The sequence below is a fragment of the Scomber scombrus genome, chromosome 12, assembly GCF_963691925.1.
Source record: "Scomber scombrus chromosome 12, fScoSco1.1, whole genome shotgun sequence".
Lineage (NCBI taxonomy): Eukaryota > Metazoa > Chordata > Actinopteri > Scombriformes > Scombridae > Scomber > Scomber scombrus.
The window spans coordinates 16,604,220-16,621,292 of NC_084981.1; the positions used below are offsets into that span (position 1 = coordinate 16,604,220).

Here is a 17,073-nt window from a genome sequence, read left to right on the forward strand (position 1 = left end):
CTACAAACTTCATTAGTGTTAAACAAAATGGGCAACAAATGTTGAGATCATTTTAACATATAGTTTTGATCATGTGCTACCCTCCTTAATGAACTGCCATAGTGTTAACACAAATATATGGCAGCTTGTGTGAACTCTGCAGATGAACTGACACAGGTCTTCCTGTACAGGGACTTTGAAGCCTGTCACAGAAGGCTTGAGACAGCGCTGTTCCTCTCATTAATCTTCCAATAGAGGAAATGAATAGACTGACTGGGCTCGACAAATTTTTGCTCTCTCATAAAGAGAAACACAGACGAGCTTGGAATGAAATTCCATACATTATGAAAGCTATTATCTTCAGCTGCCAGTCTCACTGAGAGAGAGAGAAAGCTGGTAATCCAAAACTAATAGGTAGAATGAGAGGTGTAAAAAAGTAGGGGACTGGGTCAGATCATCTCTCTCTCTATCTCTCCTCCAATTACTGACAGACAGTTGAGATTATGAAATGAGACTGAGGAATGAGAAATATTCATATTTCCTCTGAATGGTATTAAACCCTGACAAAATAAAAGAAAATGGTTGAAATTTTGACAGTGTATCAAATCTGACAAGATATTAAACTGATCTCAAAACACAGACTGTGTGTATTATGGCCGAAACAATATAGGATGTTCTCGTCTTGATTCATTAAAAAACAGAAGAAAATATTTATTACTAAAAAGACACAAATTGACATTTTCAAAATGACCGTTCCAGTCCTTTCTTTTCATCAAATTATCAGGCAAACAGTGCAGCCTGATGTTCAACTGGCACCAATCATCAACCACCAAACCAGTGAAAATAGCAAATATGACATAACTCAGACTTGATCTGCAGTCAGTTATTGCAAACAAAATCCCTTCAAATCCTTGATGACTGTGGGACACTCATCCACCACACACATCCATCATCACAGAGGTTGCTGGAAGGTCATTCATGGTTCCAATGTAGCAGTCACTACCTATCCAACATCCCAAAGATGATTATCAACAGATAGGAGCACAGCAGGATACAGACACACAGTATCTTACACAGTGGGGGTGTTATGCTTTAAAAAATATAACATTCAGTTAGAGGAGCTTTTTATTAAAACTATTATTCTTTAGTTACAAATATCATAAGCTTTGTATATGCACTCTTTCACTATAAATTCATACAACTCACATTTTTGACAGCACCAATTCTCTCCGAGATCTCATCCATTTTCATTTAAGATAATGCACAAAAACCACACACTTGCATCACCAACACCCCAGGAGAAATTTGGTCATACAAGCCTTTTTTCTTGCTTCCGGATATTCTTTTCAATTCTGGGTACCTCAAGCATCCTCCACTGGCTCCACAACATCAAAAACACACCTCATGAAAAAATCAGGAGGCCTGTCTGACATGTGTCCCCGTGCCCTGATGGCATGCCAACACCAAAGACCTGCATTGATTTTCTGTAACGCAGGGTCGGATTAGCCCTCTACAGGGATTAGCTGCCTGTGCAGGGCCTCAGGGTCCGCTATAAAACTAATAATTAATTTAAACAGCCAGGCCCATGGAAGAATACACTCACTACACGTTCCCAGTGTGAGGGAGTGAGTATGAGTGACGGACTGTCTGGCACTCTGTTAAAGGAACAGTTGTGTGTATATATAGGCCTGTATGTTCATAGTTTTAGCATAGCGTAGTGCTTTGCTCTGGCACCAAATGTCCATCACTACACATTTATGAGAGTTTATGCTACAGATTAATATGTAGTGCTAATATGAAGTATTTAACTATTTCATGTCATATAGTCTCATCAGTAGCCAATTAAGAAAACGTCCCTACACTCTCACCATGCCAAAATCATAACAAAAGGTAATACAGATACAGAGCATACTTTAGAATACCCATACATGTCTGTAAAAAAAAAACACAACAACTATGCTGTTAGCAGTCAGGCAGCAGAAAATGGTTTAGTTGCAAATGAAAACAGAAGTTTCTCTGTGCCATGACTGCCTGACTCCAAGGTGACTGCATTAACACTGTCACTTGCGAATTAACTGATTTTTTCATACAATATACTGTAATATTGAGTCAAAATACAGGAAAACAATGTATGTAGGAGGCACACTTATGATATAATATTAGAAGTGCTAAAGAGGAAAACACTATTATTCAGCTATTCCCATATTTGAATACACTGACCTTACAGTAAGCTGCCGATGCCCTCTTCTAGGAGGAAACTTTGCTTGGTAAGTGGAAACATAAAATCACTGTATAAATCTGTTCAAATCCACTCCCAAAAATCTTCAAAATCTGCGTTGACGAGTGGATGACCAGTAACAAATACTGTATCTAACACCAGTGGTATGGATATGGTTTCTCAAAATGCAAACCACAACCATGAATCTCTTTATTTATTTGAAGACTGATTTCATGTCCTCCCATCTTCATGCGTAGATATAGCATCAATTTCCACTGCTATGCGGATGACACCCAACTGTATGTCTGGTATCACAGATGTTTCATGTATTATGTCTTACCTCACTGAAATTAAAAATTGTATGTCCAAAAACTTTCTGCACTTGAATGACTCCAAATTAGAAGTCATTATAATTACCCCCTCCGGACCCAGCACTAGCAGCATTAACAATCTCTCCTCTAGTCTGGGTACTATCTAATAATGTTTGCTATGAGGCCTGCACCCCAGGGATTATTTTTGGCAGTGATTTGTCTTTTGATGCTCAGGTGACACACGTGTTTGCAGTCCTGTTTTGCCCAATCAAGACAGCTAACCAAGATCCAAATACTGCAGTTGATACAAAACACCGCTACCAGGTTTTAAACATTACTAAGAGATGCAACCACATCCTTCACTGGCTACCTGTGAGTTTTAGAATTGATTTCAAGATTTTACTGCTTGTTTTTCAAGCCCTGTTTGGTCAGATTCTTGCCTTTATCTATGATCTGCTAACTCTCACACTCACAAGTCAGTCTAAATTGTCACTAGAGGGGAGCGGCCCTGTGCTGTTCAGGCCCCTCAGCTGTGAAACTTCCTGCCAGGAGATCTTAGACAGGCAAATCCAGTGTCCTCTTTTAAAACTCTTCTTAAGACTCACTTTCATCTGATGGCATTTTCTTAACTGGTGGTATTTATTGTACTATTTTATTTATAGTACATGAAATACCATTCTTGTCAATACGCTTTGCTTTGGATCTTATTTGCTTCCATTATCATTGAGTTCAGCCACTGTAAACACTTCATTCACTTGACGAGTGAGTTAAATCCCACAACGGCCAGAAGGAACTCTTATCATATGTGATCACTTTGTTAGTGTTAAACAAAATGGGCAACAAATGTTCAGATCATTTTTAACATATAGTTTTGATTATGCGCTACCTTCATTAATGAACTGCCACAGTGACACAGATTTTATTTGCTTCCATTATCTGTTTTTATTGTAAAGCTTTTTGTAACTTTGTTTTTTAAAGATGTTATTTAAGTAACGTTTTTATATTATCATTATTATTATTGTTATTAGCCTTTCACAAGTATTTCCTATCACAAAAAGCAATGATTTCCTGTCAACCGACCAATGACTCTTATATTGTAAGAAACTATAAAAACACTACATCTGTTGCTTAGGAAAAAACAGCAGCTGTCTTCCTTTTTAATACAGTAAAGCAAAATCCCTCTATCATAAATCAACATAGTTATGTGTGAAAGCACACAGACCAGAGGTTGCAGTCACTCAGATATTATATTAGTGTATCCAAATGCCTAAAAATGTATGTGCTCATATTTATTGACATGCTACGTGTAACACAATCTATAAACAATGAGCCTAAAGCTACATGAATAAAACTGTCTTGGAGTGGATGTGTGTTTTACTTGAAGTGAAGCAAAAACAATAAAAAAGCATCACAAGTTGAAGCATTTCACTGTTATCATCCCCCTCCTTTCACCCAGCTTCCAATAAGGGTTGCCATAGTCAGAGAAGGTAAAGGGATTTCTCCTGCTCTTCAAAAGACTTTGATCTGACTGACACACAAACGGCCCTCAGATCACAAGTCTACAGACCCTGTTCGGCCTCTCTGCCTGGTCTGCTTGTAGATGTACACTTGGTTCCTGTGAGGATTCCTTGCCCTCCTCCCATTTCCCTTCGTCTCTCCTTAATCCCTTCTTCTTCCTCCTCCTCTGCCTCCTCCTTCTCCTCCTCTTCCTCTGCTGTTTGGTGTTTTGAAACATCTGAGTACAGACATGTTCTGAGCTTTGGAGGACCCAGGGGCCCCAGATCCAGACAGAGGGAGAAAATAAAGAAACTCTACAGTGCCCCCGGTACAAAAGCTATCTCACCATTACCACTGGGGAGAAATTCTTAAACATCACCAAACGTCTGGACAGACAGAGAAGATCAAGAGACTGTTTGGTCTGTTGTTCACATAATAATACTGTCAGCTAATGGCGCAGTCAGCAGCTCACAGTGGAACCACTATGATGGGAGTCAATGTATTTATCCTAATGGAGAGAGGGTTTTCATGAGCGAAAACAGAGAATAAGAAAACTGTACTACACAGACTGCTGGCCCCAAAATGGAAGGGTTGTTCCTTGTAGTTTTCCAGCAAAGACGTGTCAGCAGCATGGACATGAAACATGCCGTCACTGTTTCTTATCTCAATATGTCCCTGGGTGGAAAAGTGAGGCAACAGCTTACTGATGTCTTGCAGCCTGCCTGACCATTAAAACATATTTCCATGGTGATGGATGTCAGATGTAGCCTCAAAAAACCCATCGCTTGCCCTTGATTTCTGAGCTCATTCCTAACTACAGTTTTTCTTAACTTATTCTTCATGCTTCGCAAAACGAACCAGCAAATGTAGACTAGAAACAAGTTAAAATAATAGAGGAAAGGGGAGAACAAGAGTGCAGTCGGGTGAGAGCACGGGGGCTGTTATCTCCCACAAATCTTCCTGTCTGACCAATATCAAGTACTTGGGATGGCGGCTTGGACAGACATTCAGTGGTTTTTATAAGTGAAAGCTGTGAAAGATGTGAGTAAGTTTATCTGAAATGGAAACAGGAAATGAGTTACAGCTGTGCTGAGAATGTGGCACAGCTGTCCAGATCCAGAGATGGTTTAAGCATTCTACAGGAGTGCAGGGAAAAAAAACCCACGAAAGCTGTTAGGGGCCAGAAATTGAAGAGCAAGCAAAAAAGATGGCCTACATGTAATGCAGTTTATCACTTTAAGAGCGGCAAACCATGATTAAGCCTGACCCAAACCACATATACTTAAAAAAATATATTATATTAGGCCCCCATCTTCAATAACATGTAACAGCAAATTCTTTTAGTAATCATGAGGCCTTCAAAAGCTGCTATCTCTAATAAGAGCTTCTGACTGCATCTGATGGTCATAGGATTTATTCATCTACTGATAACCTTTATCATGCAACCCTCTTAAAAAAATCATCCCTGGAAATTCAAAACATGGCAAAAACTGCAATCATCCTTTCTAAAGTCTTGGCATGAATACATCCATGTATCTGTCTTCACTTTTCACCCCTGGGCCCTCTAGGAAAGACTGTGGGAGATTGAAAGCCATGAAGCGACCAAAACTGTCTAGACCATACCAAAGGAAGCTCCTTTGTTCTTCTTCCAAAACAGGCTTCAAACCTTCTTCTTTTCCATTTGGGACTCAGCCAAGGGAAGTAAAAGTATGGCTGCCCCTCTCCATGCTCTGTTCTAATATGTTCCATGCCTTCCAGTTGCTTACATCATCAATCTGGGAGATGGCTAAGTGTGATGGGGTGAACATAAACAGTGCTTGAGCTATGGGCTAAAAGAGACACAGGTTGTGTCTCAAACATAAGTTGGCGCACTCTTCCCTTCTTTTTATGGCGAAACACTCACACAGTATAGAGAGGTCCTAATCACTGGCAGGTATCCTAAATGCTTGCTTAAAAATGCACACCCTCATGTCAAAACCAGAGCGCACATTAACTCTCCACAAATCGTCTACTTACTAAACATGTCACTAATGAATTATACATCTGACTTTTTTCCCTCTCTCATATTTACATGGTGTTTCAGCAGAATCTGTGTAGTAGTTGTAAAGTATTTAATAAGTCTTTAAATATGTACGAGAGTCAAGATCTTAGCCACTGCATGCACTGTACTGTAGATGTTTACGCAATATCAAAAGACTCTGCTCTGCCTATCAAAATGAGTAAGACATATGGACAGTTTGTTTTTCACTTGCCAAAATAGAAAAGGGAGTATGTCCACTTGGGCCCCATCAGGTCAAATCATAAAGATCCATCACTGGCTTTGCACTCTGCTAAAACGCTAAGGAAACATATTGTAGATTTTAAGACCCTTTTTATTCAGCCAGACTGTGTACTAAAACTAATTGGATTTCTGTCAATGGAAAAAATATATCCCTGGGACAGCTTTGAACTCAATAGCTCTGCCTATCCAACTGCGCATGAGGGAGTGGGACCTTGCCACATGCCAAGCACCAGGGAGGAAAATTAAATCGGTGGTCAACATAAAATATTAAAATAGCATGGTATCGAATTTTTGAAAAATGATGTCAGGGCGGCTCATTATGGCCAGCAAGGCAGTGAATTAAGCTATATTTAGTGGGTGATAATTGAAATCATAGCTGTAGTTATTACCACTGACAAGTTTCTAAATAATACCCAATAAATCCCCTCTTTTTAGCGAGGTCCCCCTGACAGCTGGCAGTGCTGAAAAATATAAAGTACAGAAACAGAATCTCTTTTCCTTTCTTTCCTCTCCTCCCTGACACCCCCCCAACTCTCTCTCTCTCTCTCTCTCTCTCTCTCTCTCTCTCTCTCTCTCTCTCTCTCTCTCTCTCTCTCTCTCTCTCTCTCTCTCTCTCTCTCTCTCTCTCTCTCTCTCTCTCTCTCTCTCTCTCTCTCTCTCTCTCTCTCTCTCTCTCTCTCTCTCTCTCTCTCTCTCTCTCTCTCTCTCTCTCTCTCTCAGAGCCAATAAAATGTCAGCTTTTATTCTCCTCCTCCAAAGTGTTGGCTAGATGTCAGCAGGCCCTTCTAAAGCTCTGCCACTGCGAGCTGAAGGCCTGTAAATCTCTGTGTCAGTGGCACGCCATCCGTCTTGGGATATACAATAAAAAATGTGACGCAGTCATAAAAGGAATGGCATCACTGCCCAGTATTTATAATGTGAACAAAAGGAACATAAAGATGTTCCTTTCCATTCAGGATCCGAAACCACAAGATGGCCTCAGATTGAAGAAGAGAAGATGTTGTGGAGAACTGTAGAGGGCTGATGGCAGCTCCTGACAGTGATTAACAGATGCTTCCTCTGCCATCAGTGGGCTTATGTTGTGTTTTAACAAACATAAATATTTATACTATATACAGTGTGTTACACTGAGGGTAAAGGAACTGTGCACTAACAGAGTGGCTACTCGACTGGCTTATAGTATAAGGCCAAAAATATTTTCGTATGCGCAAAAAAGCCTAGGAATACACTAAAACCAACAATGAAATGATCCTACTAATAAGTATTGTCTGTGCAGCCAAAACCTAGTACAGCTGTGCCATAAACCTCCACTATTATCCACAAACTACTAGAAGCACATCAATGAGCTACACTGTTCCACTGACTAACATGTTTTTGAGTCAATCCCACATAAACCACCCTGCTGCTGTAAATACTAACCAAATGTGTATTAACCTGAAATTGAAAATAGTCCCCAACAAATGCGCTGTTTACTCCTGTTTTGGTAACATTTGCTTAAAACCACAGTGTCCAGCTGTTTTAGGAAATTGATTCGCCTTGTTTAGAAACTAAGCTACAAATTTGTGACCTGCTTTAATGTCTCTCAATATTGAGAGACAGACTAACGTATGGATGGTTTTGGCCTTCACTAAATGTGTTGCCAATTAGAAAAATACAAATGAATGCCCTTTAGAAAGGAACACATTTGCATCATTCTATTCCAGTGACTTTGGTCAGTGAAGCAAATATCAAACACAGACAAGAGTCTACCAAGTTTATTTTTACTCTTTTTTGCTGTTTCTGGAGAGAATTAATGTATAACTCACTATCACCTATGTGTCTACCTCTGCAAAATGTTGTGGGCAAGACCAAAGACTGAATAGTTTATTGCCATGGTAATACTTGTCACTTCCTTGAACAAGGTTGGCAGACAAGGTAAGAGCAGATTTTCATGTACAACCACATCAGCTTTGCAAGAACCAACAGGGTAATTATTCCACTCAGCCATTTTGTTGTCTTTCCGCTTACTAAAGTAAAGCTACAGCCGGACGTGGTTTGACGAACTATCCTTTCTTTCCTATCCTAACTGTTGATGGTGTGAGGGATGATCAAACAAAATTAAACTTAAGCTGTCAAGACTTACACTGATGATGTAAACAGGTGAAACTTTTTTTTGTGCTTGCCCATTAACATTAAATTTATAAAGGACTAAATTATATGAATGTCGGATGTTCAACTGTGAAGCAGATTATAGCATACTATAATGTATGTGAATTCTATTTGGGTGAACTTTCCCTTTAAGACCTAGTCCTTAAAGTCCTTCCTTGCCCTCACAGACTAAAGATCTAATTCAGTATATCCAGGAAATTCAAACAGTAGATTTTAACTATTACTTGGTTTTGATTCACTGGAGAGGATTAAAAGATGCAGATCAAACATTATCTGCCTGTCAGGGAAAATTTAATTACAGCTTATATGGCAGGACAGATATCAAACACAAAGACAAAACAACAAACCAGCTATGGATGCAAGACATAATGAAGGCCACATTATTGCGGTTTGGTTGCAATTTGTGGGAGAGCTTTCAATCATATATAAGTTAGTCATCTTGCCAAAATTAACTGGCTCTTAGTTACAACAGAAGATTATTGTCTTAATTTTAACTCAGGAAGAGGGTTTATATCCGATGCCTATCATTTAATCTTTTTAAGATCTATCCAAATATATTAGAACTCTCCACCAACTGTCCAGCACATCATTTTATTTAAATGACTTGACCCATCAAATTCATCACATGCACATATGGTTTTGATAAACAAATTGTTCCTTTACTACTTTACTATATGACTTGGAGACTCAAGCTCTCTGCTGGCACGTTTGGAACTGTCCTCAACAGTGAGAAAAGTGTTTGCAGCAATCACATAAAAGCAAATTCTGATATAACCTCAAATTGGAGAGATGGAGAAACAAGACAAGCCATCCATTAAGCATAACTTTCTTAGCTCTGTGTCATCCAACCACTTTCCCAGGAGTAGTACATCATTTAAAAAATAAAAAAGAACGTCCTGGTGTAAATTAAAAAGGTTTTTTTTCCCAATACCATAGAATGATACAAAATATCAATGTCCCTGATATGAATAAGTTATTTCCTGTGAGACCACGTCCCTCTCATCTCTCTGGTTTAAATCTCTTACGGCTTGAGGAGTGCTGCACCCTTCTTAATTTATGAGACACAGATCAGGTTATCCTACAATATCGGCCTAAACAGGCCTGATAGATCGGATATGGAATATATTTCCTCGGCAGAACAGAGTACGCCACCACTATTACCAGACACACACACTCTCTGCTCCCAGTTAAGTGATTTGAGGACTTCATACTGCCAATGTTTCATATCCTCTCCTCCTAACTGACACTTTATCTGCATACCGGCATCCCTGCAGATTGAACACTTAGGCAAGACAATGACAGGCTCTCTTCCTGTTGTCACTTTTCATTCTAGGACCAGTCTGATGCTTCTTACTGGGCTTCTGCCAATAACAACCTCCCCCCCACCACCACCATCAAACAACCAGAGTCTACCTAGCTTGGATAGAAAAGGAGCACTTGATGTCTGTGACACTCATTTGTCAATTAGCAGGCCCCTTCCTCTGTTGACATACAGCAACTTGAAAGACAGAGCGGTGCCTGTGACGAATTAAGAGAGACAGATGAGTGAGGCATGAGCGGCAGAGTAATACTATAATGTTCTTTAGATATGAATATAAAACGACACAGCTGACAGGCCATACAAGGTTTTATTTCATTTCTCAGTGTACCAGGCCTCCCTACTTTGTCTTCTTTGTTCTCTTTTCATCAGACTACTTACATCTCATTTTGACAGCCGGGCGACATTTAGAGCACTTTCGTTTTAAAACGCAAGTTAGCATACTTGATTTATCATTAAAATGCAAAACTCCTGCCATCACCAACATAGCCTGGGTGAGCACATACCCCCTCAGACACACAGACACACACATACTGTACATACACACACATGAACAGGTAGCTGAGGTTCATCTGCAATGCTAACGTCTAACATGGACTCCTCTGTTGTAATGACAGGATGCATTTCAGCTTGAAAGTCTAATTTCAGTTCATCTGCTACATAAAATTCTTATAAGTATATCAAAGAGGAATGTCAGTGTTTCATTGGTTTTAAGATCATATAGCGAGTAGTACTGGACATGATCCCAGTTTAGTTCACAGCTAAATAAAAAGGTCTATGTGGTCAAATATTTCCTGCAAAGTGAATTTAAAGTCAGCTTTAAAAGGTGTTTTGTGCCACCTTTACCAAACCTGACCACATCTGCGATAATAAAAAAAAAAGGTATTTAAATCAATCACTCTGAACTGTAACTGAAACAGTGAAATAACTACAGTGTAGCGCCGGGGTGAAAAGATAACACAGCGGGATGATGGGCAAGCTAATTAAGATGCTAATAACATTTGACTAATAAGATGTGTTAAATTTGTCAGGTGTGACAGTAGACACAATACAGGACAACCACAACACGAGGAAGAGACTGATGATGGAGGAGAGAGCCGGTGCTACAGATCAAACAAGAACCTTTCAATCGCATATGGGATTTGACAGCACACAACTGTACAAAACTGAATCTAAACATGCTTCTCATTTTAGACGTGTATGTGTGTGTATGCAAGCCATAGCCACACATCTTGTACAAATAACACAGCCAGAGCACCTTTTGATCCATTTATCAAAACATTTGCAACAAATCACCTTGTGCTCCTTAACACTTCCCCAACTGTTTTTCTTTCAGTTTTTTTCCCACAATGTAATAAATATTAGAAGAGCTGTTCCATTCACTTGAATGGGAATGTGTGTCCAAACTTTTGACTGGTACTGTATATGCAATCCAATACAATACTACCCTAAACATTAGCCTTCAGAATGACAGTGGAGCTGAATCAACACCTTTCTGGCTCAGTCACAAAAGACACTGAAAGTGATAATGGTGGGGGATTATGGCAAGGCTATTGTATTTTAATAGACTGAACATATGTTGCTATTTTTCTGCCATTTAAGTGAACATTTTAAGCACCGCACTGTAATAAAGTTCGGTAACAGATGAGAAGGTTTGTAAAAATGGCAATCAATTGGAATGTATAGTGATGCATAATTATCATCAACTATCTGTTATTTCAGTTGTTTTTAACATATTTTACGTGCATTTCTATACGTGCAGACATGGTAGATCTAAGTAGCTAAAATATAAGCAAAATAGAGCAGGCTTGGGTTTCACAAACACTGTCACTGCACAGATGTGATTTGTTTATCAAGGTGCCATATAAGATCTCAGAAGAAAGGTATCACTTTTCTACCAATGTTAGGATTCTTCCTGTGACTCACAGACATGTGTCCTCCTCAAACCTCATCTGTCCAGGGTGATAACACTGCATGTAACAGATGCAGGCACCAAAGTGCACCCCAGTCACAGAGGGGAATCACATCAACACAGCACATGCCCACTCACTTCCTTGTGTACACACCTGACCTGGAACAAAGTGGATGACACAATACTGTCCAAGCCCATCCTGAGACATAAAATCTCACCGTGAGCCACACTTCTCACCACATTGATGAGACAGGGTGACACTGCAGCACACAGAGGGAAAGGTGTGGGTGTGACAGGCCGCTGCCATAATTTCATCCTGCCATTACCTGCCCAGCCACTCACAGTTATGCTCACAGGGACAGATGCACAAACACTGCATGCAAGCAAACATGCACAGGCATACACAAAAACATAAACACATGTGTAAGACACACAGCAAACACACAGGACTCAGCTAAAGGTGATGGCAGTACCTTGCTTTTCACTGTGACTCATTGTCAGGTTGGTGGATGAGTGTTGTCTGTTGTGCTGACAGAAATAAGCATATTAGCCACAACAAACTCTGGCAATGTCTCCCTCTCGATTTCAGTCAAGCAGCGTGACGAAATGCATGATACTGAAGGCAGTCCGCTGCGTTTCACTAACATGTGCATCTGTTAACACCTGGTCTGCTTGAGTTGACAATGAAACAGGGTCATGATGTCAATACACAAATGTCTTAACTATCTGAGAGGAGATGTAAAATAGGGCCTGATGGATAAGAAAACTTCAGATACATAAATGTTGAAGCTTAGAGATGTACAGTACCATAATATTGTGATATAAGACTTATAATGCATTATTATAGACATTGTAATATTGTAATGGAGCTTAAATGTAGATTTGTCGTTTTGCTTATGGCTGCACTATAGGAATCATGTTACAGTGGTCATCTCATCTATATCTGGCAGTAATTGCTTAAAAATATGCCATCAGTTGAAAATAGAAATTGCTCTATTACCATAAAAGGTTATGTCTGTTTAAATGTGGATGGTACACATCTAGCTTTATAGTTTTCAGCCATCTTACATGAAAAGCTTCACACATCCAGTAGTTAGAAAAACAATTCACGGAAAATGTTGTTGGAAAATGTTTTGCAACAATAAGTATAATCTTTTCTAACTCTGAGTTGAAGCGATTCGTGCGCACTTTAAACATTAAATTAGTGCAGGTACTTGTGGAGCAGTGTTGTTTTAAACAGAATCCAGAAACCAGAAGCATCAAAGCTAACGTGCCAGAATACTCCATCAGAAGGTTTTGTCTGATGTTCAGATAGTTTCAGAAACACACTCCCCTTGCACCTTTCCAATGTCAGAACTGGGAGCGCTGCCGTGCTTGGCCAGCTGTGTGAAAGTGAGAAAGGAGTGAGGATTTCAACTTCTCTCTCAAGCTCTCTTTGTTCATGTTTCACACAGCCATTTCTGTCACTTTTGATATGAATGAGTGCAACGCTATGAATGCCTTCCAGGAGAGATTGTCTGAAATTGTACACCATTAATCCCATGTTCCTTCTTTTATATATAGCAAGATATGGTATCAAAATGTAGTGGTATTTGATTTTGTCCTTATTAATAAATTCACATACAGCAGCACGTGTTCAGGAGTTTCACAAGAAACAGCTTCCTGCCATTAAGCTGTGAGTCAGAGTTCTCTGTCTTTAGGTGCATTCTTATGAGGATCAAAACTGCTAGGGGGTTTGCTTTGCCTTGGTTAGCATATAACATTATCACATGTTGAGCTGCTTATTGAATTTCACAGCTCCACCCACCCATGACCCAGTGTTGTCATGTGAACACCTACACACACACCAATCGCAACTAAAACGGAGATTAAGAGGGAATGGTGGATATATAGGTCTAGTGTGTAAGTGTGTGAGTGTAATGTAACAGCTTGCATGACCACACTAGCAGGTCAATAGTGTACATTTTAACCTTTTAACACGTCTTTACCAGAAGCGGAAAATTCAAAAAGACAGCCGGAGGTGTACACATGAAACACAAGTACAATAAAAAATACATAAAACCACCTCAAACCATGTTTGATGTTAACTCAACATATAGATTTGCAATGTAAAACATTTAAAAACAATGTCTATAGGAGAAAAAAAGATGAAGCACTATGTAACAGATCACTTTTCCCACTAGCAAACCATCAATCAATAGTCTACTAATATGAGCCTCAAATGGTTGGAGAACCACTTCATTACATCTGCACCGCTTCTCTGCCCATACCACCCTTTGAAGTTTAGTAATGATATCTGACATCTGAGATTAGCTGAACTGAAAATTAATAATGAATTAGTAATATCTCGAGTCATAAATATTTGATTCTAAACATCAAGTCCTTAATGTGACAGGTTCAAGGGCGAGAAACATAATGCCAGCCTTGATCTCCAAACCAACACACATAAGGGTTGTTTCAGTCAGTCTCCATGAGGCTATTTGCAAGACATAACACACTTCCTCTAACTCTAAGATAACTGCTGTATTGTATATTGGGTATGCTGTACCATGCACATCAATCTATAAGGATTTACAACTTGAAAGTGAAATACTCTCTATTACTGCTAGTATATTTATTTCCAGCCTTCATCAGGTTTATAGATAAGCATCTCAACAGTACCTTAAATATACATGCAGAGTAAATTATGATGCACCTTCTGTTCTTAGCCTTTTGCCATTATGTCTGTTAGCTTTGATGACATTTTACTCAACAGCCTCATTGTGCATTGTAGACAAGGTGACATAGCTGGACACAGCTTTAAAACTAATTTACTTGAGCAAATGGGCATTAGCCTAAGACAGACTGTAAAAGTGAAATGTATCCAAAATCCAAAATGATTACCTTAAAATTTCATTGCAATTGTTCACCTCACTTGCTCAATTTATTTATTTCAATATTTATGCAATTTGATTTATCTGTGTATTCAGGTTCAAATAACCACAGGCAGCCCCTGAACTCGACAATCCGTGAAACAGTCTGAATATTTAGTCACGCAAAATCACGATATTGGGACTTTACACAATAATTTATGTAAAGGTGAACCCCATAGTAAGCACAACTGTGTGTACACTAGGGCTGGACAATATATCAATAACCATATCGTGAGATATCGCAATATCGTATTTCCTGGTTTTAAAGGCTGCATTACAATAAAATTAATTTTATGAACTTACTGACTGTTCCAGCTATTCTATTATTTGCCTTTACCCACTTAGTCATTATATCCAAATTACTGATGATTATTTATCAAAAATCTCATTGTGTAAATATTTTGTGACAGCATCAATAGTCATCCTTAAAATATTGTTATGATATTGATAACGAGGTACTTGGTCAAAAATATTGTGATATTTGATTTTATCTATATCGCCCAGCTCTAATGTACACATGTATAGAGTAAATATTAGGTCAGTGGGTCATAGGTTGCAGGTTTGCTGAGAATGAATGCTTCTTTTTCCCAGCAACATCTGTCTCACATTCAAACAGTTACACCCAATCACAGTGCCTTGCTCACAGGAACATCCCCAATCCAGCTGGTCTTAACACTGTGCATACATGATGTAAATCAGTGAAACTGAGGACTCCATATCTCCAGCACAGACAACTGCCTCAAGAAAACAATTTGACAAAAAATTGCCTCCATTGAGACGGCGTCGTGGCCTTACAGTCATGAAAAGGTTTCAGAAACAAAAGCACCGTCTAACCATCATCTCCTCTCTTTTACTTGCCAGATCAACTGTGCTAGTCCTGCTGTTGAAATGGCAGCCCCCTCTGAAGCAGCTGCCATGAGGTGTTCCTTCATGTCCTGACAGAGGAATCTTTTCTTCTATTTGCCCTCAAATTAGCATGTCACATTTATCGACCACGCCTTTTATCCTGCCCCAGCGTGGCACCAGCTCAGCTCTTACACTCATTCAGCTCTTTGATGTCCTGATGACACTCGGACCACCTATAGACCAAGGGCACACATTCAATTGCACCTAATCCAAAGATGCATGCCTCCCAGTAACAGACGCAGAGAGGAAGAGAGAGACAGCATATGTATCCAGATGATTACATGTTAGCTGTTTTCCTTCTCATCTTCTTACCTGATCTGGTTGAAGCTCAAATCCAGCCTTCTTGCAAACTGGCCATATGTGTCCCCAAGGAAGTCTGGAATGTATTTACAGTCATGTCCAATGTAGGAAATCTTAAAAGGATAATAAAATGGAAAGATAACTGTGAGATAAGTAGCAATAATACAATAATAAAATAATAATATCATATTTTTTGAAGATAACCCACATCTACAGTCACATTTCATGGGGACTATCATTTGAAATAATTAGTCCATTGAATGATAAGGTAACAGTTCAGTGAGGATGTCTTATTATTATCCCCCTGAAGAGATGTCTAAGTTATAATTCTATTTTCTGCCATTAACACTTTCCAGTCATCATTATATAAACAAAACATCTCAATTACCAAGCAACCGAGATAGAGACAGTTTCAACATAGTCCACTTCCCAAAAACGATGAGCCACAGTCATGACACAATCATTGCTGCAACTTGGAGGCATTCCTCCCTTCAGGGAAGTTGTAGGAGGAACTGCAAAACTGAAAGTCACGTCTCTAACGTTAACTACAGTGTGTCACATGACACCGGTGATGCTGAAGAAATAAACAACACCAGTATATCTAGCACGAGTGAACTCTACTGTTAAAACACTCCGTGATAAAGGTACCACCTATGCAGGCGAGTGAAGTGGGGTGACGTTTTGGGTGGGGGCAAAGTCCTACAGACACAGTTTCCGAAATGAACTTACTTGAGTCCCATTCAATGCGACCAGCGACTCGTTGTGTGCCATAACTTTCTCTTGAATGGAAGACTGACAGCACGGTGACTTGGTGTTTTCTGAAAAGTTATTTGAGTTTATATCCAAAGTCCGTCTCGCGTAAGAAACCCGCTGTGTAAAACATTAGATGGTGATGTCTGTTGATGTAGCCCGGCTAACTTTGGAGATCTAATGGCGCTTTCCAATTGACTTTACAGTTTCCGCGTGCCGTTTCTATCAGCTGACCTGCTGTTGTGCGGAAGCACGCGGGCACAGTCTCGGCTACTGATTTTTTTTTTTTTTTAAGAAAAAATGGCAGTCAGTGCTCCTGACTGTCCGCTGATGGAAAGAAAGGATCCGTTAAAAACGCGTTCATAAAACTCCTTAACATAAAGAAAGCTCAATGAGAGATTGTTATTATTATAATTTAGTATAAAATGCTTCACAGTCAGATGATAATCAGGACCTGGTAAAAAGCATCAGCAATACACCTGTTTCAAGTCAATATATCATGGAACTAAAAAGTTGTGATAAGGTTGCATATTCTTTAGAA

General features: G+C 39.4%; 1 protein-coding gene across 1 annotated transcript in view; it reads right to left on the minus strand.

Moving 5' to 3' along the window:
* The window catches only part of lrmda (leucine rich melanocyte differentiation associated), a 206,846-nt gene extending 190,096 nt beyond the window's left edge, over positions 1-16,750 (minus strand). Inside the window, exons 1-2 of the mRNA XM_062430139.1 lie at positions 16,512-16,750; positions 15,795-15,895 (exon numbers count right to left, since the gene is read on the minus strand). Of these exons, the coding sequence (XP_062286123.1) occupies positions 15,795-15,895; positions 16,512-16,553 (143 nt within the window). The 5' untranslated portion in view covers positions 16,554-16,750. The remainder of the gene's footprint in view (positions 1-15,794; positions 15,896-16,511) is intronic.
* Between the last annotated feature and the right edge of the window lie 323 nt (positions 16,751-17,073).